The 25,903-nt window shown below is 45.5% G+C and overlaps 1 protein-coding gene across 1 annotated transcript in view; it reads left to right on the forward strand.

Annotated features, from left to right (window-relative positions):
- The window catches only part of Pdpn (podoplanin), a 46,413-nt gene extending 42,666 nt beyond the window's left edge, over window positions 1-3,747 (forward strand). The window contains exons 6-7 of the mRNA XM_013022305.1: window positions 1,313-1,424; window positions 3,678-3,747. Coding sequence (XP_012877759.1) covers window positions 1,313-1,424; window positions 3,678-3,684 — 119 coding nt within the window. The 3' untranslated portion in view covers window positions 3,685-3,747. The remainder of the gene's footprint in view (window positions 1-1,312; window positions 1,425-3,677) is intronic.
- The last annotated feature ends 22,156 nt before the right edge of the window (window positions 3,748-25,903 follow it).

A 25,903-nucleotide genomic window follows, 5' to 3' on the forward strand; every position in this document is an offset into this window, starting at 1 on the left:
CTTCTAGCTTTTTGATGGTTAATTAGAGAAAAGAGTCACATAGACTTTTCTTCCCAGGATGGCTTCAAACTGTGATCCTCTAATCTAAGCCTCCTGAGTAGCTAGGATGACAGGTGTGAGACACAGGTGCCCAGTTTAAATCCTTAATAATTCTTTATCATTGTTTATCTTTTTGCCGACAAAGTGGCTGAAGAGAAACAGACAACAGACAAGAATGGAAGATTTTTTTTTGCATCCAGTTAGTCAAATGGGAATTGAAAGGACAATTTCTTTGCATTTAATTTTACAGATGGATTGCATTCTTTTCTGGACTATAGCCAAAAGGAACAGAATAAGATTCCTTTTCAAAACAGATTTCGTGCTTCTTTCTTTTTGAAATTTTAATTCAAAGAGAAAAGGGAATCCCCTATATGTGAGAAAAACTTAAAAAGCCAGGTACCAGTGGCTCACACTTGTAACCCTAGTACCTGAGGCATCTGAGATTTGGGGATCATAGTTTGAAGCTAGCCTGGGCAAGAAAGTCCATGAGACTCTTACCTCCAAATAACCAGCAGAAGACTGGAAGGGGTACTGTGGCTCAAAGTGGTAGAGCACTGCTGAGAAAAGAAAAGAAAAAAAAGGCAGAGCTAGCCAGGCACCACTGGCTCACTGTATAAAATCCTAGCTCCTCAGGACATTTAAGCATCAAGGTTCAAAGCCAACCTAGACAGAAAAGTCCATGTGACTCTGACCTTCAATTAAGCAACAAAAAAGGTGGAAGTGAAGGTATGGCTCAAGTGGCAAAGCACCAGCCTTGAGCAAAAAAGCCAAGTGTGAGGCCCTGAGTTTAAACTCTAGTGTGCACACACACACACACACACACACACACACATAGCGCAATGGTAAAGCACTTTCCTAGCATGGGATCCCAGCATTGCAAATAGATAAATGACCATTGTGGAGCAGGGAATCGATTGAGTGTTGCTGGGGATGAATGGAGAAGCCCATAGAGTAGACCTGTGGGAGAAGGTCCACCAATTGATGGAGGCCCTGGTGTTCTAATGCTTGAGAGTCATTCATTCATAACATGAATGAATTCATAAAATGGGATTCGCTTAGGGCTGGGGATGCAGCTCCATGATGGAGCATTCACCAGGCGTGCTCAAGGCCCTGGAAAGATGAGCTCAATGTTCTGCTTGGTCTGGGGGAGACGACGTGGAACTTCATTTGCTGTGTGCAGTGACATGGTACCATTGTTGACCAGCAGTAACATCCTGCCGTGCAGGGCTGTTTCTCATCTGGTCCTCATGCCTTCTTTTCCACTCCCTTTCAGGTGGTCTGGCTACAGCGGACCTGGTTGGCATAATCATTGGGGTCTTACTAGCCATTGGCTTCATTGGAAGCATCATCATAGTGGTTATACGGAAAGTTTCCGGAAGGTTCTCGTAAGTAAACTCCTGAAAGTGATTCCTGGAAGTAAATTACAGGCAGTCTTGCATGGTGTTTAGGCTCTCAACTATTAGAAATCTCTACATGAAGGTGATGTTTGAAACCCATTATCACAAGAACTGCGAATTCCCCAGAATAGATGTGGGCTTATAGGTCTAAAACTAGGAAGCCAGAGCCTGGGAGGGTTCTTAAGGTGACCTCTGTAGTTGAGATCTGACCCAATCTGATCTTTGTCTTCATTTTCCATCTAGCTGAATGAGAAAGAAAACCCAAACCAAATTTTAACTTGAGACCTCATCTCACCCATATGACCTGCCCAGCTTCCCACTATTGGAAGGAGGAAGTTTCTAGAAGAGAGCTTGTTGACAAGAGTGGTGGTGATGATGGGAGGGGATTTATGATCTAGAACCTTCCATCCTCTCCCCCCGGGTCCTTCTAAATTCCTACCACTGACTATTGATGAGAGGAAGACGTTCTTTCTCTTTATTGTATTTCTTTTAAGAATTCAGAGTGTTTGGTCAAGGTTGGTCGCTCACTCTTGTAATCCCAGCTACTTAAGAAGTGGGCGTCTGGCTGGGCACCAGTGGCTCACACCTGTAATCCTAGCTACTCAGGAGGCTGAGATCTGAGGATGGCGGTTCAAAGCCAGCCCAGGCAGCCCAGGAGACTCTTTTTTTTTTTTTTGTCGGTCGTGGGGCTTGAATTCTGGGCTTGGGCACTGTCCCTCAGCTCAAGGCGAGCACTCTACCACTTGAGCTACAGCGCCACTTCTGGTTTTCTGGTGGTTTTTATTGGAGATAGGAGTCTCACGGTCTCTCCTGCCCGGGCTGGCTTTGAACCACGATCCTCAGATCTCAGCCTCCTGAGTAGCTAGGATTACAGGTGTGAGCCACCAGTGCCCGGCAGCCCAGGAGACTCTTATCTCCACTTAACCACCAGAAAACCAGAAGTGGCACTGTGGCTCAAGTGGTAAAGTGCTTGCCTTGAGCTGAAGAGCTCAGGGACAGTGCCCAAGCCCAGAGTTCAAGTCCCACAACCAAAAAAAAAAGTGGGTATCTAATGTTTTCTCTCATATGTGTCAAATGTGGGAGTTTAGCTCTAAATTAGAAATATATATATATATATGTAAAATTACACAGGGTTATATGCATCTGTATACAAACATATTAGCTCTCAAATATGGTATACGTAGGAGAGGATTGAATAACTAACATTTTATAAAATGCAAACCAGAAAACTGGAATTTGTATTGTGTGGGACTGAGACCAAGGGGAGTGGGGCAGACAGAGGGAGAGAGGAAGGGTCGGTGTATGTAATCATAATATTCAATGTACACATGTGAAAATGGAACTAGAAAAATGGAGGGGACGGGTGGGGGAGAGATGGAGGAGAATGATGGAGGGGTGACATTGGCCAAGACGTACTGTACGCACAAACTGGCATGGTGAATTGAAGCCCCTTTGTGCAACTACTTAAAGATAAATAAATAAATCAGCCAATAAATAATTTATTTTGTTGGTCCTGGGGCTTGAACTCAGGGCCTGGGTACTGCCCCTGAGCTTCTTTTCCTCACGGCTAGCATTCTTGCCCCTTGAGCCTCAGCCCCTCTTCCACCTTTTTCTGAGTGGTTTATTGGAGTCTCACAAACTTTCCTGCCTGAGCTGGCTTCAAATCATGATCCTCAGTTTCAGCCTCCTGAGTAGCTAGGATTATTCGAGTGAGTCATCGGTGCCTGCCTTTAAAAATATTTTTATAAAGAGAAATAACTTTGAAAAAATGGGCATCTAGTAGATTGCATTTCAAGGCCAGCCTGGGCTGAGACCCTATATAAAAATTAAACTAAAGCAAAAAGGACTGGAGGCCTGGCTTAGGGAGTAAAAGGTCCCAAGATCCAACTCCAGTATGCCAGCAACAAAAAGGAGACAAAGAAGCAGAGCATTCAAATTCATGACCAGAGGAGGAAAACTTTTGTTTTGTCTTTAGAAGAGATGGATTGTGCTGGAAGCCTACGGGGAAGGACAGGTGGCAGACATCTAGGGGCCAGGGGACATGACGCAGCTGCAGAAGTATTGTGTTTGGAGATGTTTGCACATCTAACCTGGCTTAGGAAGGAGAGGAAGAGGAGAGGGGTGCATGCCAGGTTCCGGAACTGGTAGTCAGAGAAAAAGACCCCAGGAGCGCTGATTTGTGGGTTTGTTATTCACAGTGCCAGCAAAACAATTCACCATCCCCTTTCTTGGTGTCCACAGGCCCTGAAGGATGAGCCCATCTAAACCATTTTGGACTCCCTCTGCCCTCTGCTCCCTGCCCCCCACCCCCAGCTTGTGGGAGAAGATGACCCACAGGATACTGGCCAGCCTCCTTCCCATCCTGCAGTGAGCCAACCAACTTGCCAAAAGAAACCGGAGGAGAGAGAATTCACCAGACTTGGCTACTCTAAACAATTGTTTTTTGGAAAAAAAATATTTATATACAATACACAGATTTTATATTAGATGACTTAAACAACCAGATACATGGAAAATGGAGCAAAACTATGTCAGGAGGCTGAGATCTGAGGATCGCAGGTTGAAGCCAGACCAGGCAGAAAAGTCCATGAGTTTCATATTTCTAATGGACTAGCAAAAAGCTAGTAGTGGAGGTGAAGCTCAAGCCGTAGAGGCCTGGACTTCAAGCCCTAATACGGGCACCAAAACAAATCAACAACAACAACAACAAAGAAAACCAACAAAAATAACCAGAAAAAAAGAAAAGAAAAGCTCAACTATGTCAGCTGATTTAGAACTGAGAAAACATGGTTCAGTTGATGGTAGAGAGAGGAGTCTCTCTTCCCTTTGGCTGTTCTGTGTTATTGTTGAAATGCAAAGGAATCTGAAGCTGTTTATGTTCATGGAGTCCTTGGGTCTTCATGTGACGTCAGTAGACAGCTCAGACATTTTTTTCAGTGCTCATCTGTTGAGATCTACACATTCCAGCCAGATGTGAATAATCAAGGAGTAAATCTGCACTTGGACGATTATGTGATGAGCAACTTCTTTGAGGGGGTCTGGATGTATCATTTCAAAAGCATCTATGTGGTTTCCTAGCCGGAAGTCGGTACTCGAGGGAAGGTACTTTGTTCCTCACAAGGTCACCTAGCAAACACAAGGCCAGTGATGACCACAACTCCAAGGTCTGTGTCACCTACCTACTCTAGATGACCGGAAGCACTCTGTCTACTTGGCAGCAGTGATAGGCTGCTTTGTCCTGCGAAGCTCTCTGTCTCAGACACAGAAGCCATTGGATGCTCCATGATGCCAGAGACTCGACTGTTCTAGAGCCAAGCACCACACCAGGTTCTGATGCAGAAAGCGTCCCTAAAGTTCTCCTGGCATGGTGGGGGTGAGGGAAGACTTGTGTTGTGTTGTTTTGTTTTGCTCTCTCCCCCTGGAGGACAGATAGGGAGAGTTCAAATAATCTTATACAATACTATTATCTTTAAAGCAATCTGATTAAAGAAGACCTGATTTTCAAACTAAAGGCTATTCTCAGTCCTTACACTATGGGGTTATCATGAAAAGATAAAAATACAGTTGTCTGTCTCTGTCCCATCCAGCTCAGGGCTACTCTTCTGCGGAGTCTGGTTTGGTTTGGTTTGAGTTTGGTTCTCCCCATGTAAAAATTTCTCACACTGCCCAGATGCTGTGTCATGACCGTGACTGCACACCCTGACATCCTCTGAACTGGACTGAGTGCATCATGCAGGAAAAAATAACCCACTCACCAGATGCCTGGCCTGGGCCTCTTGCCCGGCAAAGCGGTATGTGGATGTTATTCTAAACAACCCATCCATATCCGTGGGTCCTCAAGCCAAGTGGTGCATTTATGTCATTCAGAAGAATATTGATCCATTTATTTTGTCCCAGCCCGTCTTTCCTCTTCCACCTCCTACACTGGACCTGGAGCCTGCTGGCACAGGCTATGGATTCTCAGTTTCACCTGTTAGGACTCAATGCAGTGCAGACACATTTTCCAATAAAACATGATTGCATATAAAGCCTGAGACAGACCTCTGATTGGAATACCTATTGCATCTGGATCATTCTACTCCTGGCAAAGATTATAGCTTATGTGAAATACTTGCCTCTTTTAGCTGGGTGCCAGTGGCTCTCGCCTAAAGCACAACAAAGCGCAAAGATAGCACCCAGGGCCTGAGTTCAAGCCCCAAGACCAGAAAAAAAAAACAAAAACCATCCCCTAAAACCTAGTCGTGTGTGTGTGTGTGTGTGTGTGTGTGTGTGTGTGCTGACACTGAGATTTGAACTCAGAACCTGGGTGCTGTCCTTTAGCTTTTTCACCCAAAGCTGATGCTCTACTACTTGAAAGCTCTGCTTCTGAAAGAAATTTTTTTGTTTGTTTTGTTGGCCATGGGGCTTAAACTCTGGGCTTGGGTACTGTCCCTCAGCTCTTCAGCTCAAGGCAAGCTCTCTACCACTTGAGCCATAGTGCCACTTCCGGTTTTCTGGTGGTTAATTCGAGATAAGAGTCTCACGGACTTTCCTGCCCGGGCTGGCTTTTTGAACCACAATCCTCAGATCTCAGCCTCCTGAGTAGCTAGGATTACAGGTGTGAGCCACTGGTTCCTGGCTTCGCAGTGATATTTCTATACCTTCCTATAAGGCACTTTGAGCATTTCTATTATGCCTCCTTCTCCAACCCTCCCCTTTTTTATGTCTCCTGAATATGTGTGTGTGTGTGTGTGTGTACGTACATGTTGCTCAAGGTGAGCACTCTACCACTTGGGCAACAATTCCAGCTTCTTGCTGGTTCATTGGAAATAAGAGTCTCACAGGCTTTTCTGCCTGGGCTGGCTTTGAACAGTGATCCTCAGATCTCAGCCTCCTGACTAGCTAGGATTGCTGGTGTGAGCCACTGACACGTGTTTTGTAAATGGATTTTGTTATGACCTTTTCACACATGTATGCGTGAATATTGACCCTTCTAGACCTCTCTCCTACCCTCTCACTGCTCTCACTGTCTGCTGGCCCCCCCCCCCCCCCCCCCCGCCAGTAATCCCTCTCTTACTTCATGCCCAGCTCTTCTGCACATGAGAACACCTAGGTGACACTATCTTTCCTTAGCTCTTATTTGGTATTTGGCATTCAGGGTGTGTTTATGAGAAATGCTCCAATGGGGGCTCCTGTAGAGTTGGATATTAAAGCTTTTTTTGGTGGTTGTTTTGCTAGTGGAGGGGTGTAACAGGATGTTAGCACACAGCTGGGACTCAGCTTTGGGGCTTGTGGTCTGTGCGGGGGCTTGGGCCCTGAGCACCTGACTCTCATGTTGGCCTTGCTCAAGCTTGAAGTTGCTTAGAAGACGTGGCGTTGTAATTCCGGGGACTGGGGTTGCTAGACAACTGCGCAGAATCTATTTGAAATCTTGGGGTGGTGGGGGCCCCCCACTGGTATGAAGAAGGTGTGGTCCATGGCCCAGGTGACAACGGAGAGGCCTGCACAGGCCAAGGGCCAAGGAAGGCACCAGCTCTGTCCCTCAGTGCTGCTGTGCTGAGATCATCTAGTGGACACAGCACAGGCCTGGGCTCTAGTTCTGTGCCCTAGGGCTCCGGCCTGGATACACATGGTCCTGACAATGTGCCCTCCTTCCCTCCCTCCCTCCCTCTACTCTTTGTTCCCCTCTCTCCTTCCCTCCCTCCCTCTTTGTTCCCTCCCTTAATCCTTCCCTCCCTCCTCCCTTCCTTCCTTCCTTCCTTTCTTCCTTCCTTCCTTCCTTCCTTCCTTTCCTCCCTCCCTTTCTTTCCCTTTCCCCTGCCCTTCCCCTCTCCTTCTCCCTCTTCACCCCCCCTCCCCTTCGTCTCTTCTCTTTATTGTTTTGTCAGTTGTGGGGCCTGGGCACTGTCCCTGAACCTCTCTGTGCTCAAGGCTAGCACGCTACCATTTGAGCCACAGCACCACTTCCCATTTTCTGGTGGTTTATTGGAGATAAGAGTTTCTCAGCTGTTCCTGCCTGGGCTGTCTTTGAACTGTGATCCTCAGATCTCAGCCTCCTGAGTAGCTAGGATTATAGGCATGAGCCACTGGTGCCTGGCTCTCATCTTTATATTTGAATTCTGAATTCTTTTTTGGGATTCGAATGGGCAAGCATTCTATCACTGAAGTCGCACCTCCAGCCTTTTTTTCTTCATAAGCTTGAAGCTTGTAGAAGGTCTAGATTTAAATTCAAATAGTTACTTTTGTAAATAGCTTCACACACACACACACACACACACACACAAATCATTTGTTCCTATCTATTTTCCTTCAGAGGAACACTTGACCTGACTTTTTTTTTCTATAGGAAAACATTTGCATGACAGGTTTATTATTTCCTTTCAAAACGATAGAGATGTCTCATCCACATTCCACAAAGATACGTTTAGAACTAGTTCATTATTTCTAATAAAAGTACAACTTAGTGAGTTTTAAGATCACCATTTATTTTCAAATGCTAGATAATTTATCTAACCAAGGATGGAAGAGGTTTTCTTTTCCTTGTCTTTGTTGTGGTTTTGTCGGTTTGTAAGACAGATTCTTGTTGGGTCGCCCAGGCCCATCTCACACTTGAGAGCTCCTGTCTCAGCTTCCCAAATGCTAAGATTATAAGCATACACCACCGTACTTGCTAACAAGTCATGCTTAGCTTGAGATTTTCTTAATGTGTAGAGAAAACACTTAAAGATGTGAATCAGAGAAGGCCTTCTAGTGACTAGAGTCCACGAAATTTGTGGAATGATGTCAAAACTAGGAAGAGCTCACTATGGACAACTTCTCCAAAATGAGAAAGAAAACCTAGGCATAGAAAGTTCAATGTTTCTTCTCTTAGAACAAAGGAATACACTTGTTAATGGAGTCTTTCTACACAACTTATTATATCCACATCACTGTCAGAAAGCAGCACAAGTCAAACTACCAAGAGGAGGTTGAATAGTGGCTTTCCCAAAATATGTCCAGGTCCCTATCCTTGGTCCTCACGAGAGTGACCATATTGGAAAAAAAGAGTCTGTGATGTAACGAGTTTCTCAAGATAAGACCGGTGAACCAAAAGGCAGTATTTTTACACAGAGAGCAGACAAGACCTTTGAAGAAAAACACAGAGGAGATGGAGGCAGGTAGAGAGAAGAGGGATGTAGCCACAAGCCAAGGCCAGCTGGGAACCCCAGAGCTGGAAGAGGCCCAGAGACCACCCCTCTCACTCCTTTGGAGGGAGCTGGCTCTGCCCTGGCCTGGATTTCCAAGCCTTGTGGCCTTCAGAGATGTGAAAGAACACATTTCTCTCATGTGACACCACCCAATCGGTTGTCATTTGTTACCGCAAATACACCCTCTGAGCCATTCCAGGATGGCTTCCCGCTGCCCATCCGGCCCAGGCCAGATGGAAAGCAGCCCCAACCTCTTTCACCTTGAGCCATTCCCTTCATCCTTCCAAACAATGGATTGGCAGCCCTTGCACTTCCTCTGTGACAGACAGATGTTCCCAGGGCCTTCCCGGACTGTGTCACTGGAGTCGGAGGAATCCGTGGTGAAAGAAAGATGGCCTAGAACAATAGCAAGAGCCAACGCTGGCCGGAATCGAACAGGAGGTCTAAATGGGCCATTCCACCACCTGCCATGGTGACTAACCCCAAAACCCCTCCCTAGTTCAGAAACGCCTCAGTGAAAATCAACGGCGTCCACTCAGTGAGCACACGTCAGATAAGAGAAATCCTTTAGCCACAGGCGTCACGATGTGAAGAACTCATAAAGCCTGCTGATTAAAAAGAACAAAAAAACAAAAACCAAACAATCCTTGGGCCTTTGGCTAAACAAGAAACTTCTGGATGGCTGTTGAACTTCAGGGCCTTACCTTCTTGCTGGGCTTTTTTGTTTGGCTCACAGCTGGGGCTCTACCACCGGAGGCGTGCCTCTTCCAGTTCAGCATTTTATGCAGGTTCCTTGGAGACTGAGTCTCACAGATTTTTCTGCCCTGGGCTGCCTTTGAACTGTGATTCTCAAATTGGCTTCCTGGGTAGGAGGATTACAGACATGAGTCTGAGAAACTTTTGAGGGTCTCTGAACATTCTCCAAGAGTGATGGCGGCTACACACTGCCATCAGACAGCCAAGAGGGACATTGGGTGGGGTCTCCTGCTAATTTTGCCTGAGCTTACTTTGAACTACAATCCTCCTGTTTCCAATTTGCAAGCGGCTGGGATTACAGGCATGCATCATTATGCCCAGCTCTCCACCATTATGCCCAGCCTGCCAGTCTTCCATCTCAGGTGTACCTGGGGCACAGGACAGCCCACCGTTTGCTGCTGAGAAACACGATTGCTCACATGTATGACAGAGCCTGCGGGCCACACTCCACATTGGGCACCACCAGGGAAACCCTTGTAAGTTACTTCAGGAATGTCACAGCTGCCAGGCACAGGAGTCTCACGCTGGTCATCCCAGCTCCTCAGGAAGCTGAGATCTGAGGCTCATGGTTCAAAGCCAGCCCAGGCAGAAAAGTCTATGAGACTTCTCTCCAATTAACCTCAAAAAGCCAGCAGTGGAGCTGTGGTTCAAGTGATAGAGTGCTAGCCTTGAGCACAAAAGTGTAGTGACAGTGCCCTGCAGGCCCAGAGTTTAAGCCCCAAGTCCAACACATACACACACACACACACACACACACACACACACACACCCCAAACATTAAATCATTAAATGTTATAACTACCACTTCAGATTAATTAACTCAGTGCATTGCAAATAGTGAAGTCTAATGTTTTGTTTTGTTAAAGAAGAATCTATAATGACAACAGTATAATAAAGTGAAACTTGATTTGGGACAACTTCTCAAGCATCTTGAGGGGGTGATGCATACATCAAATTCAAATAGAAATGGAGTTATCAGCATGTGTTTTGTTGTATTTGTGCCCATCCTAGAACTTGAACTCGGGATCTATCCTAGAACTTGAACTCGGGGTCTGGGCATTGTCCTTGAGTTTTTTCACTCAAGACTAGCACTCTACCACTTGAGCCACAGCTCCACTTCTGACTTTTTTTTTTCTTTTTGCTTATGTGGTGCTGGGAAATCAAACCTAGGGCCTCAGGCATGCAAGGCAAGCGCTCTACCACTGAGCCACCTTCCCAGCCCCATTTCTGACTTTTTTTTAAAGCTGGTTAATTGTAGATAAGAATCTTCTGGACTTTTCTACCTGGGCTGGCTTCAGGCTCTGATCCTCGGGTCTCAGCCTCCTGAGTAGCTGGGATTATAGGCAGGAGCTTTCTTTTGTTCAAGCTGGTGCTCTACAACTTGAGCTACTCCTCCAGATCCAGGACAGGTCTTTTAAAATAAAAAAAAATGCTGAAAAACCTCTGTAATTAAAGAGAAAAAAGGGTTGGACATCAGCTGCGCGGGAGGAAGGCATCAGCGCAGATGGAGGGGAGGAAGGCATCAGCGCAGACGGAGGGGTAGCGTGTTTATTTGGATGAATCTCTCGCATCCCCCACCCCCACCCGGCTTTGAGTCACTGACTCTGGGTCACTGCAGGCCTTGGCCACTAGCGCCAGCTAGTGGCAAGAATGAAGGAAGACATCTTTGGGCAGGAAAAAATAGAGAATCTTCCATCTCATTTGCTCAACCGACTTTTAGGCGCCTTCAGTAGCACATTAATTTTGACCCTCTGGATGAATCATTACGTAAAAGGCTGACGGCTGCACACCAATGAGCCACACTGGCGATATGGTGATCAGAGCCCTGGGAGGGTGGTCAGGGCTGGGGTGAGGGAGGAGAGGGTACAGAAAGGAACCCAAAGCTGTGCTCTGCACAGCCCTGGCCTTGAGCCTTTGTACACAGAGCCGTTTCTGGGTGTCTCCCCAGGGTCTGCCCTGAAGCTAACGCTGGCTTCTCAGGATGGCAGTTGTTAACCGCCAGCCCCGAGCGCATCCCGCATATCTGACATGGTGATGGGGCATCTGCAGCTTCAGAGTCACCCATCACAGCCTCTGAGCACACTCTGGCAGCACATCCCCGGCCTGGGCCAGCGGGGTGGAAGGCCGCAGGGAGAGTGTGACCCTGCCGGCCACACAGCTGACTGTAGCGCAGATCCTCCACAGCCCTCCAGGGCTTTGCTGTTGAGACAGGGTCTGACTATGCAACCCAGACTGAACTGAAACTTTGCAATCTTCCTGCCCCAGCCTCCTGAATGCTGGGATGAGAGGCCTGCGCCTTCATGCCCGGCTCACACAGGGGAACTCTGAGCCCACCCAGTTCCACAGAGCACACATTCAAGAGAGCATGAGGCAGGTTTAGAGCAGGAGCAGTGGCTATCTTTTATGACTCTAAGCAAAGAATTAGAAAACTCACTATGTGATGCCTTTTAAGACTGGGATCTCAGGAATATGAATTTTCTTGTTGCAGTTAAAATGGACAGCTCCAAGGGTCATTATCAAAGAATAAAACCTATACTTGCAGAGTATTTTATTGCATAGCTTTCCTAGGGGCTAGTAAATATTTCAAAAAGGGATTCAGAAACAGACTATAATTTGTTGGTATTTAGAATCCACATATATGGCACAGCTGCTCCCAGCTGCTAGAGAGGCAGAAGCAGGAAGATCAAGAGTCAGAGGCTAATTTGGGAAAAGCTAGTGAGAACTTATCTCCAAAAAGCTCCCACAAAACAAAAGAGTTGAGGTTATGGCAAGTGATCATTATGCTTGTTAACATGTATGTATGTATGTTAGTAACCCTTGGTTTAATCCCTAGTATAGAAGAAGGTAGAGGAAGAGGTGGAAGAGGAGGGGAATGAGGATGAGGACAGAATAGAAGAAGAGGAAGAGGAAGAGGAAGAAGAAGAAGAAGAAGGAGAAGGAGGAGGGGGAGGGGGAGGAGGAGAAGGAGGAGGGGGAGGGGGAGGAGGAGGAGGAATAGAGGAAGAAGGAGGAAGAGGAGGAAGAGAGGAAGAAGAAGGAGGAGGAAGAGGAGGAGGAGGAAGAAGTTGTTTCAGGAGGAGGCCAGGAAAACCAAATCTATGTGTGTCTATGTAGAAATATTTATTATTATTGGTCTAGCAGTGCTGGGGATGGAACCTGGGCCCCCATGTGTCTCACATGTTGGGTGAGTGTGTTGCCTTGAGCTAGGCCCCCAGCGGCTCCCTACTTCCTGTCCACCATGAGGTGAAGAGACTCCCCTCACCACATGCACCTGCCATCATGATGTTCTGCCCAAGTGCCTGGGCCAAGCAACCACAGGGCACACCTCTGTAACCATGAGTAGAATAAACCCTCCCTCCTTTTTATTTTATGTGCAGTATTTGGTGAGGGTGACCCAAAAGTAACCCACACGGGCAGCGTCCTGTCCCTCAGCCATCAAAGGCCCACAGTACGCACTAAGTTTGTACCAACCAGAATGTCCCAGATGTGGCCAAATATCCCTGAGAGGAGCAGGGCATGGGGTGTGGACTCTCCCCTGGCTGACACTGCCCCTTCTGGAAATGATCTGAGAAACTTCCATGGGCAGAGTGGGACGGAGAGTCTGAGCCTTTTCTATTGGCTGCGATTCACTGGACTGAACCTGGCAAAGGCATTGGGGAAACTGGGAACTGCTGAGAAACAGGCTGGAAGGTGGTGGGCTTCACAGGCACGAGACACCTACAGACAAGAGGCAAGAGCAGCCATTGTGGTGCTGGCCGTCCTTCAGCTGGGGTGAGCTCAGGCCTCTGCCCTTACCTTTCTCCAACCTCCATGATGACTAAACCATCATTAGTCTCGTCTAGGAATGAACTGGGGAATGTTGAGGTCTGTGATTTGCTTGGAGCGTGTAAGCCATCAGTGCTCCTGGGGATGGAACAGATACCTTGAGTTTGAGCTCAGCTCTGCCCAGAGACAGTGGCACACATTCCAGATCCTTAGTGGATCTTAAAATATCCTGCCTTTTCATTTTGGTGATACTAAATCTCTGCTAGGCAGAGACTCTATCACTATATACCTTAAAATTTTTTTTAATAGGGTCTCATCTTTTCACTAGGTATGTAGCAAAAACTCTTGGATGCCCACCATTCTACATACACCTTCCTTTGCAACTGGGATTACAGAGGTATACCACCATTCTCAGCTTATTGTTTGATATGAGAATCAACCTAACTTTTTTCCAGGGCTGGCCTTGAACCATGATCCTCCAGCTCTCAGTCTCCTGTATAGCTGGGATTAAAGGTGTGAGTCACCCTGCCCATCTTGCAGAAGGTCCTCCATCCATCTCTTTGAAACCACCAGAGAGACCTCAGCACAATATGGAAGGGCGTGAATGAAGCCCGGGGGAAACAACTTGGGATCACTTGTCCAGATTTTAGCACTGAAGGTCTGGGGTCTCGCACAGTCCTTCAGGCCCAGCAGACCTTAACAGACCTTCACGCCTAATTTCCTAACTCTGGCCTAACACATCTCACAGCTGTGATTTCACATCTTTCTTTTCAAGCCTTTAACAAAAATTTGGTGCAACTCTCCAAGATGGCCACAAGAGGGCTCCTTCCCCTCACCTGTACAGCGCTGCCTACACAGGAAGAGAAGGTCCCTGTGAAAGCCATCAAGTTAAAATGGCTGTCAGGACTACCTGTGGCCAGGCATTTGGAAAAACCAACCCAATAAAGATATTTAAGTCAATGACCCTTCTTCTCCTGAAAGCAAAGCTAAGCAAAGGACAGCAACAAACACAGAACTGAGGGAACTGACCCTCGGTCAGTTCTGAGTACCCTTGTGTTCCAGGAGCTAGGGTGGTATTGCTGTTGTTCCTTAAATTCTGTTACTTGCTGAACAACTTTACAAATCAGGAAAGCATGGGGCTTGAACTCAGGGTCTGGGGCACTTTTCCTGAGCTTTTTCGCTGAAGGCTAGCACTCTACCATTTGAGCCACAGCTCCACTTCTGATTTTCTGGTGGTTAATTGGAGATTAGAGTTTCATAGACTTACCTGCCTGGGCTGGCTTTGAACTGTGATTCTCAGATCTCAGCCTCCGGAGCAGCTAGGATTACAGACATGAATTCAGATTCCTTTCTAGTCTTGACATCTTATAAATATTCAGTCCTGGCTTAGTTTGTCTTTCCTTATTTGTTTTCTTCCCTTCTCCCCTTTTCCTTTCCTTCCTTCTTTTCCTTCTTTCATTCTTCTGGTGACAGCAGTGGGACTTGAACTCAGGGACTCCTGTTCATGCTTAGCTTTTTCTGCTCAACGCTTTTTCTGCTCTGCCACTTGAGCTACAGCTCCACTTCTGGTTCTTTGCTAGTTAATGAATGATAATGAGTCTCTTGAATTTGCCTGCCTGGTCTGGCTTCAAACCTTAATCTTCAGATCTCAGCTTTCTGAGTAGCTAGGATTACAGGCATGAGCCACCGGCTTGGCACCTCCACCTTTCTTAAAGAGACACTTCTGAGGTGGGTTTCACTATGACACAGCATTACAATAATAATAGTTATTATTATTATTACTATTTTCCTAGTTACTATCATCTTGACAATCATTGTCTGGGAGACCAGTTGAGCTGTGAGCTATGCTATTGTTCCTAGGACAATTAATTTCTTTTAAAACTATACATTAGATGACGATGCCATTCTAACTTGTCTCTGACCAAATGAACTGTTTTATTATTATTATTATTGTTGTTGTTGTTGTGTTACAAATGCTCCATATTTTCTTAACCCAAAGCAACATTCCTATAATCCAAGGCTTGAACATTGAAGCCCAGGTGATTTCAAGAAGTTGAATGCTTTCAACTTGTGAAAGGTGGGTAACCTAAAATGGGGAAGCACACCCCTCCTAAAGAACCTTCCCTCTAGTAACACACCAAATTGAAAATTCTCTGACAGCTCTCTTCAAATACAAATGAGTGATGGTAAGAAAAGGTATCCGATTCTCAATAAGTCACATGATACTTTTGCTCTCAACGTCAATATTGATGTATAATCTGTTGAAAAGCACTCTTGCATTCAAACATGTTCCGAATTTAATATGTTCTCTGCCACTTTTCTGAAGCCCTGAATTCCTGATGCTTTCTCATTAAGCCTTGGTGGAGCAGGAGGTGGGGAGCAGTCAAGTTCAAGATGGTAGCACTGGTAAATGCCCAGAAAACGCACCCACAAACCAGCGTGAAGTCATGTGCCTGAGTAAGCGAGGACCCCATTGTTTTCCTGTCTGGTGGTCTTGAAAATGAGCTGGCCATATCAATGTTCAAGATGCGAGTCTTCAGGCTGGGCACTAGTGGCTCATGCCTGTAATCCTAGCTACTCAGGAGGCTGAGATCTGAAGATCATAATTTGAAACCTGTCTGGGCAGGAAAACCCACGAGAGACTCTTATCTGCAATTAAGCAGCAAAAAACTAGAAGTGGAGGTATGACTCAACTGGTAGAACTCTAGCCTTGAGTAAAAAAGCCAAGGGCAGTACTCAGGCTTTGAGTTCAAATCCCAGTACTGGTGTCTTCCCCAAGAAAACAAAAACAAATGCATGTGTTGTCCCTGCCCTGGGCTGTGGGCGATCCTCTGTGGAATGACGGGCAGAGGGCAAGATGATCTCTCCGCCTCGCACCAGCAGCACTGGGCAGCATTTACTCTGGTTTCCCTACAGACATAGCCCCCAGGTTTAGGTCTATGGGGTTCCAATTTTATGCCAGTCCTCTGTTCTTTAAAAAAACAGGATGTATCTTACTACTAAGCATAGTAGTTGTTGATGGGAGTAAGCAGGATAGATCTGCCCCTCCCCTTCGAAGACGGACCGATGGGTGCTGTGACCGTGATGGGAGACATCCCATTCCAAAGTCAACTGGGCTTTTAACATTTTCATTAGTTGTTGTTGTTGTTGTTGTTGTGTGTGTGTGTGTGTGTGTGTGTTGTTGTTGTTGTTGTTGTTGTTAAAGAATGTATCAGGCCATACGAGTTTGGCAGTAAATTGGGAAACCTTAGGCGCCATCCTCAGGCCCCAAAAGGACTGTGTATGGAGTCACTGACTTGGGGATGATCACTAAGTGCAGACATAGCACAACTGAGGTGCCCCATGGATGTCACCAAGAACTTGACCTTCATCCCTTCCCTCCTCCTCCTCTCCCTCCCCCTCCTCACCTTCCCCTCCTCCTCTTCTTCTTTTTCCTCTTCCTCCTCCTCCTTCTCTTCCTCTTCCTCCTTTCTCCTTTTCTTCCTCTTCCTCTTCTTCCTTCCCCCTTCTTCTTCTCCCCAGTATGGGGATTTGAACTCAGCATCTCATACTGGCTCAGCTGGTACTCTAGCACTTAAGGCATGGTTTGACTGGGAGCTCACAGCTGTCTGCTCAAGCCGGCTTCAAGCAGTGATTTCCAGCTGTCGGCCTCCTGAGTTGCTAGGTTGTTAGATGTGAGTGAGCCCTCATGCCCTCGTCTCATGCCTGGTTCCTTGTTTTAGGGGGGCGGTCCCTCTGATTTGTCCTTACCCCGGGCTTTCTGTTCATACAGAGGCCAAGATGAGCCCAGCCTCTTCCCCTCATGCATACATCCTGCCTGCACAGCACCTGTGTTCTCAAAATGGCACAATATCCATCCCACAGAAACAAAGAAACATCCATCTGCAAGGGGTCAGCTTGATCAAAACCAGCCTTCCCTGCTCCCTGGGAATGCCGGAGGGATCAGACCCAGGCCATAGCCATCCCTCAAGCTAGGAGCACTGTCTGCATGAACTATACGCAGAGGGTGCCCCCACCCCCCGCCACCAAAAATAAGAGTGAGAAGTGAGACAGAAGGCTTGGCAGGAGAAAACGCGGTTGGAGCCTTCTTGTAATACTTGCAACTTCCTCACTCACTGTTGGTCATCAAGAATGGGGATGGGAAGCCAGACGTCGGTGGTGGCTCACCCCTGTAGTCCTAGCTACTCAAGAAGCTGAGATCTGGAGATCCCAGTTCAAAGCCAGCCTGGGCAGGAAAGTCCATGAGACTCTTATCTCCAATAAACCACCAAAAAGCTGGAAGTGGTGCTGTGGCTCCAGTGATAGAGTACTATTATTATTATTATTACTACTATTATTTTGGTAAGCAAAAAAGCAGAGGGACAGTGCCCAGGCTCTGAGTTCGAGCCCCAGAACCAGAACAAAATTTAAAAAAAAAAAAGAAAAGAGAGGAAAAAAAAGAATGGTAGTAAATATGGTATGGTCCTGCCTCCTGGTTGTGAAGCTGCAGGTAGCATTGGGATAGAGTTATGGACAGGCCCTGGCGGGATGAGCCCTTCATACCATTATGCCGTGCTGACCTGGCCCCCAGGACCAGTGAATGTCAGAGGATTCCTCCTGGCTTGTGATTACCCATGAATTCCTGCCTTCTCTTCGGCTGCCTCAGCGGGGAGAGTATCTCTCTTTAAGGGAAGGTATGTCATGAACACTGTTGACAATCATACGCCACTGAGTCATTTCTTCATTGACCACACAGCATGACTGATTTCTAAAAGAAAAGGCAATTCAAACTTTTGGTGATTTGGGCTGTGTATACCATACTTCAGTCTCCTTAAAAAAAAAATTGGAATCCTGATGGGTGCTGGTGGCTCATACCTGTAATCCTAGCTACTCAGGAAGCTGAGATCTGAGGATCAGGGTTTGAGGCTAGCCCAAGCAGGAAAGTCTATGAGACTCTTTTCTCCAACAAACCACTCAGGGGTGATGTTGTGGCTTAAGAGAGCACTAGCTTTGAGCAAACTCAGGGACAGCGCCCAGACCCTGAGTTCAAGCCCCAGTACCAACAGGCACACACACACACACACACACACACACACACACACAGTCTGTACCCCAGGCTAGGTGGGGTAGTGCATACCTGTAATTCCAGCACTAGGGAGGCTGAGGCAGTAAGAGGTCAACTTTGAGCTATATCAGAAGATCCTATCTCCTCAAACCACACACACAGAATTGCTTTGAGCTATAAGATTAAAATTCATACCATTTTTTAATGCTGGAGCAGAAGGTTCAGGCTTTCTGTTGAAAGTCAGTGGGACACAGGTCATGATGTAACTCTTGTTTTGGGGGAGGGGGAGGTGGGTGAATTGTGGGGCTTGAACTCAGGGCCTGGGCACTGACCCTGAATCTCTGTGTGCTCAAGGCTAGCACTCTACCACTTGAGCCATAGCACCACTTCCAGTTTTTGAGTGGTTAATTGAAGAGTCTTACAGGTACTTTTCTGCCTGGGCTGACTTCAAATCATGATCCTCTTATCTCAGCCTCTTGAGTAGTTAGGTTTGTAGGCGTGAGGCCCCGGCGCTTGGCCACGATGTAACACTTGCAGGGCGGTTAACACTGCAGAGAAATGTGCTCGCTGATGATATTCAGCTGTAAGAATTTTTAATTTCCCCCTTTTGATTTCCTTTACAATCCACGGGCCATTTTTTACTTCGTTTACCAAGCATATGTTATTTCTGTGTTTGTCTTTTGTTATTAACTTTTCTCTTTATTGTCTTTGAGTGGAGGAAAAGGTCAGCACAGTGAATATGACGCTGTGCCTTTGGAATCCGTGGAGACTTCTTTTATAGCCTAGTTCGCGGTCTATTTTTTTTAATATATTTTTTCCATATGTATTAAAAATGTGCAGGAAAAGATCAGTTGGGGGTCTGTAGTCGCTCTCTCTTTTATATGCTTATTACTGGTATCAAATGTATGATATGTAGCACAGATTTATACTGCATTACATGTAAATATGAATATAGTTGTATATGTACATAGCTTGAGTTCTCGTGTTGCAGTTTTCAGATCTACACCTCTCAAGTAGCTAGGATTACAGGCTTGAGCCACCAAATATGGCCTCCAAGTTCGTTCTGGTTGTAGCATGTGTCAATACCCCCAACTCTCTTGTGTAAGAGATTAATCTTCCAGTGGATAAACACAGGGCACTGTTTGCATGTGGAGCCATCTTAGATGATGCTGCAGTGACTGCATGCAGATGTTTGTGAGGTCACGTGTTGTTAGTTTTCTTGGATGTGGATCCAGGAAGGGACTGCTGGTTGGCATGGTAATTACGGGTAAGTTTTTGGGGAGTGGCCAATGTATTGTTTTTCCCGAAGGCTTTCCTGCCGTGCCATCAACAATGCTGGGGATGCCAGCTCTTCCACACCTGGCCAGCACCCTAGGGAGTGTAGAGTTGTAGCTCTTTGTGGGTTTGATTTGCATTTCCCTAACAACAAGCAACTTTGGGTATCTGTGCTTGTTGGCCTTTTTCTTCTCTTCCTCCTCCTGCTCCTCCTCCTTTTTCTCTTTCTTCTCCTCCTCCTTCCTCCTTCTTTTTCTTGGTGCTGAAAATCTAACTAAAGGCCCTGCACTTGCTAAACAAGTGTTCTTCTAAGCTAAATCCCCAACCCCTGAATATCTTCTTTGTGGAAGTATCTATTCAAATCCTGTGTCCTTTAATGCAGTGAGCTAATTTTCGTTTTTATTTATTGGACTGTAACAACTCTTAATGCGTTCTTTATTGTATCACTTATCAGAGATCAGTAAGTATTTGTAAATATTACCTCTCATTGCCTGGATTGCCTTTCACTTCCTCGATCATGTTCTCTGCTCTTCAGTGAATCCCCACCTCCACCTCCTGTGACAGTGAATGGGTACTAATTAAATTAAGATAAAAAAATGAAATGGGTGTGTTTCTTGTATATTGATTTACCCTTCTTTGGATATGTGCCTATATGTGTCTATTTTTGTCCTTTGAGGAGCCTCCATACTGACTTGCATAGTGGTTGTATGAATTTCCGCCCTTATCAATAATGGATGAGGGTTCCCTTTACCCCAACTCTTCGCTGGCATGGTTTGTTATTTGCTTACTTTAGGTTGCCATTCTGACTGAGATGAACAGGAATCTTAGTGTACTTGATTTGCATTTCCTTGATGGCTAAGAACGTTGAGCATTTCTTCATGTTCCTATTAGCTATTTGTCGTTGTCATTGTCCTCTCCTCCTACTCCAAGTTTTACCTTTAAAACAATTTCTCTATGAAATGCTGGGAGAAACAAAGCGCAACCCTTTTATCTGTCTGCATTGGATTGACAAATCCATCTCAATTTCAGCCTGGAAGGATTATTTTATGTTCTAGGAGGTGCGATTTATATAGAGTGGCCGGTCACGATCCCATCTACCTTGTATTCCTTCTGTACACACATTTGAACACTTACTTTGGCAAATGCAGAGCCAACATAAATAGCATGGCATCCCTCTTTTATGAAGGGGCGGTGGTTCAACCTGTGTAGCTCAGGATGGCCTGCCACTGGTGATCATCTTGCCCCTTCCTCCTTAGTGCTGGGCTTAAAGGCATGTACCACCATACCACATTCAGATGTGTCCATCTTTAATAAGCACTGTGCTGCTTTAGCAATGGGCTGGGATGTGGCAGACATTAGCATCGGTCCTATAGATTGGGCCAGGGTCTCCCACTTCAGCCTCCCTCTTGGGTTTCATCATTGGTATGCTTCAGTGCTGTTATGGTGTGCTGAGGTCCACTGATGCACAGGTCATAGATGGTGGAGGGAGGACCCAAGGCTAGGAATAGCAAAGTGCTGAGTTGGAAGCTGAGCACAACACCTAAACACTTATTATATAACCAAAACAGACAAGCCACAGTATTGGTCCTCGTGAAGCTGAGGGCCTGGGACCCAGTGACAGACCAAGTAAGAAGACCGTGGAGGCTGACCCGAAGATCCCTTGAAAGGGGGAAGGCTTCCTGGACACTGAAGGCGGACCCCTCCTGGAGGAAGTCAAGATAAATAGCAGGGGACCCTGCAGAGATGGTTAGCAATGGAGAGAACAAGATAGGTGGATGTGCAAATACGCAGGAAGTCAGAGAGGACTGATGGGCCCTAGGAAGTTCAGGGAGTATAGCCATGGGAGAAAAGCATTCGGGAGGAAAGCAGAAAGTGGAATTGTGAAACTGGGGATAGTTTTAAGGGATGAAGGGAAGGAGAAGGGACATTGTGATAATATAATGTAATAATATAATATCATGAAACTGGTCATGCAAATTCATGGCAGATTTGAAGAAAAGTGTGAGCTGTGACTTGGCATGTCTGGATGTTCCAGGAGTGGAGGCTGATCAGAGAAGTGGGAGAGATCCAACCCCGATGGGGAAATGACATGGGGAGGGGGGTTGAAATGAGATGATGGTTGATTAAGGGCCATGATACTCTGGCTGGAAGATTGGTTAGGTCTGGAGAAAGAATCACCTAATGGCCAGAAAAAGATACTCCATATTCTTTTTTAAAAAAAATATATATAATTTTATTGTTAATAGGAGGATGTTATGTACTGGGATTACCATTTCATAAATCAGGAAATGAAAACAATTCTTTTTGGATAATATCACCCCTTCCTTTGCTTTCCCCAGATCCTTGATATTCATTAAGTTCATGATCATAGATTCCAACGTCTATGTAAGACCAAAATATGGTAAATCTGTGCTTTAGGAGTTAGGGGGAAACGTGAGGAAGAGTTGCTACTAAAGATACTTACAAAACTAGAATTCCGGTGTTCCCACCCCTCACCTTACTTTTTCCAATCAGCATTCATGAGACTGGATGACTTCCCCTAACCCATCAACATATTTATTTGTCCTGTATGAAGAATCTACCATGTGTTGGATGTGGTCAGGTAGTAAGGATAAATAATGGACTCTCCTGACATCATTAGAGAAAACAAGGTAAGTGTGTATGCAAATACGTCTAGAGAACAAGAAAGGTGGGTATGCAAATATGTAGAAAGTTCTAGATGCCATCCGAGAGGACTGATGGAGCCTAAGAAGTCAAGGGAGTATAGAGATGAGAGGGATTTCTCCTTGCTGTAGGATAAGAAAGGACCAGCAATGGCTCATAAAGGGACAGCTGAGCAGAGGACAGAGGAGGGAGCCCGGATGGGAGCTCAAGGCATCCTGGAGGGGACAGATGGGGAAGAGATACATGATGACCGGGCTAAGGTGAACAAGGCCGACAAGCATTGGTCTATGCTAACACAATGGCCTGCAAGGCCTTGACAGCTAGGCAGAAGATAGCGAGCCTAGATGAGCAGATTGTAAATCTCAGTCCTATGAAGGCAGAGGTCTGTGTGTACACACTAAATCTCTCTTCCCTTGCAAGGTGCTCAATAAATCTGTGCCACGTGAACGAAGGAATCTGGATCCACTGCAATGCAAGTTGGCACCTTGTCAATTTAGTGATACAAATAGCAGTTCGTTCACCTCTCTGCCTCCATTCATCTCACAGCAGAGCTAATGAACAGTGCAGTAAAGAGATCAAGGGTACAAGGAAAAAGGAGAGTGCGAGTTTCCATTCCTATAAAGACTCCAAGGTAAAGGGTTATTAAAAACAACAGTAATTTTTAAGCTTGATTTTCTTTTTTCTTTTCTTTTTTTTTTTGCCAGTGGGGCTTCATACTTGCTCAACTTCTTTGTTCATAGCTGGTACTCCATAATGCCTCCAGTCCAGTATTTTATTGTGTAGTTGGAGATGGAGACTTGCAGACTTTTCTGCTGGGTTGCCTTTGACTGTGATCCTCTAGATCTCAGCTTTCTGAGTAACTAGCACTAGCTAGTTACTCAGCACCAGCACCCAGCTTTGATCATTTATTCCTTTTTTTTTTCTTCAGGGGGAGGGGGAGTACTGGTCCTGGTGTCTGAACTCGGGGCCTATGTACTGTCGCTGTGCTTATGGGCTCAAGGCTAGTGCTCTATCACTTGAATCACACCTCTACTCCAGTATTTTTCTGGTTGATTGGTGATAAGAGTCTTACAGACTTTCCTGCAAGACTGGCTTTAAACTACGATCCTCAGATTTCAGCCTCCCAAGTCAATAGGATTACAAGCAAGAACCACCAGCACTTAGCTATGATAATGCATCCTTATTTTTGCTTTCATAAAAACTTTCCCAATAAATGCCCTGTGTGTGTCATGCATGCACATGTATATTTGCCATACATACATTCCTCTGGAAAGTGACTTATTGCAAATACATCTCTCCTTTGTGTGTGTGTGTGTGAGTGTGTGTGTGTGTGTGTGTGTGTGTGTGATGAGAATTGAACTTGGGGCCTGGGCACGGTCCCAGAGTTCTTTTTGCTCTAGGCTAGTGTTCTATCACTTTGAGCCATAGCACCACTTCTGGTTTTCTGGTGGTTAATTGGAAATAAGTATCTCTCCGAATTTCCTGCCAACGCTGGCTTTAAACCATGATCCTCAGATCTCAGCCTCCTGAGTAGCTAGGATTACAGGCATGAGCCACCGGCACCTGGCTACATCTCCTTCTACTGGTTGACAATATTCTGTGTGTGTGTGTGTGTGTGTGTGTGTGTGTGTGTGCGTGTGCGTGATGGTCCCAGAGGTTTATTTCAGGGCCTTCTGCATTCTAGGCAGGTACTATACTATTTGAGCTACTTTTGTTCAGATAGGTTCTTGAATTTTTGCCCAAGACCTTGGACTACAATCCTCTTACCTATGGAGTTTCCCAGTAGCTGTGATTACAGTTGCATGCCACCACACACAGCTTATTTGTTGAGATGGGGGAGTTGTTCTTAACAGGTTTCCTGGGCTGAATTCGAACAGCAATCTCCCCAATCTGTTTCTCAAGCAGCTAGGATTACAATGCCACCATGCCCATTCGTGTTCTTTAAAGATACATTAACAACAAATAGTCGTGTTATAAAATAGCAACTGAGCAGTAACAAACATTCTCCTAGATATGGTGCAAATGCTTGTTTTAACAATGGCATTAAAATCTTCAGGTAAACATTACACGATCAAGCTTCTTTCTTTAACACATTCTTTTCTTTTTCTTAGAAATAATCTTTTTTTAAATATAAATATTTTCCAGGCTGGCCTCAAGCTCTTGGCCTTTTGTGGTCTTCCTACCTCAGATTCCCGATCAGTGAGGACTGTAGGTGCTCATCACCACCCCTGTATGGAAATAACCTTTCCTCAAAAGTTCATGTTCACAGGTAAAGAACAGAGTACAATGGAGCATGAGAGATTTGGCAAGAGCAGGAATACCATAGACCTGTGAAAAACCAGCTTTTTCTGCAAACATGAGCTCTAGAACAGAACTCACAAAATCATGGATTATAGTAGCACTGTGTCACAGTGGCAGTGACTTTTATGTATCAACATGGACAATATATTTTATTTTGTTTTTGGTCGGTCATGGGGCTTGAATTCAGAACTGGACGTTGTTCCTGAGCCTTATTTCTCAAATCTAGTACTCTACTAGTTTGAGCCACAGTGCTCAATGTGGTTAATTGGAGATAAGAGTCTCACAAACTTTCCTGCCCAGGCTGACTTTGAACCAGGGTTCTCAGATCTCAGCCTCCTGATGAGTTAGGATTATGGACATGAGCTACCAAGGGCGCCTGGCATGGAGGATATGTTTGATGAGTCAGCATTCTGCTGGCACAGCAGATTGCATTCCATACTGACTGGGCCTCTTCTCTGCTGAGAGCTTCTGTAGAACAAGGAATAAGAGAATCTCTGGCAGATTGACTGCCATCAGAATTCCTCTGCATCACCAGCTCTTCAGGGTCTCTCATCTGCCACCCTGTAGGCCGGAACCGGAATATTGGCTCTCCTGGATCCGGAGCCTGCTGTCTGGGCAGAGTTTGGAAAGGGAAGCTTCCCCAAACATATAAACTTGCTATACCAAGTCAGATCTCTCTGTCTTTCCATCTCTTTCCCCCTGTCGCTGTCATATCCCACTGAGCCTGTTTCTCTGGGGAATGTTAATAAAAACTCAATGTAATTTTAATGCTAGTCCCCGGCAGAATTGCTCTCTCTTCTCTATACTGTATGATTCCCTCCCTTCCCCTGTGTGGGGACATTTAAATGACTGATGTGTGACACATATGCTGTTTGAATCATAACATAGGGACTCCTCTGGAGCTCATCTTTGTTTTTATTTTCCTCCACTTTGCTGTACTCATTTTTACTCTGCTGTACTGTGTATATGTGTAGCAGCCAGTCTTGTTTCAGCTAAATAGAAAAAAAAGCAGTTAATTCATAGTCAGTATCCATTATGTACAGTGAATTCACAGTGGATATCCATTAATACAGTGGATCCCTCCTACATAAATTTAGCTCCAAATCTTATCAGAAAAAGATTTTGGTGAAGCTAGAAAGGATTCAGACCCTGTTACAATATTGATTAGTCGCATACATGCTTTTCTTACTATTTTATTTATGTTCATAGGACTGGAACTCTTTGTTAAAATATACATTATACATTTAGAGAGGCTTCCCCCCCTCTTTTTTACAGTCAATTTTTGTTCTATTATTCAGTAATCTTGCAACTCAGTAAAAGAATACATAATATTTTTTGAATGAAAAGAGATGCTATAAGGCCAGCTTGGTGGTGCACACCTGCAATCCCAGCACTTGGGAGATGGAGACAGAAGAGTCTGAGTGGTCAGCCTGGGGTAACTTGTCTCAATATGTATGACATTATATCATATGTATTTATAATAGCTACACAATTCT

This window comes from Dipodomys ordii, unplaced genomic scaffold (assembly GCF_000151885.1).
Source record: "Dipodomys ordii isolate 6190 unplaced genomic scaffold, Dord_2.0 Scaffold61, whole genome shotgun sequence".
Lineage (NCBI taxonomy): Eukaryota > Metazoa > Chordata > Mammalia > Rodentia > Heteromyidae > Dipodomys > Dipodomys ordii.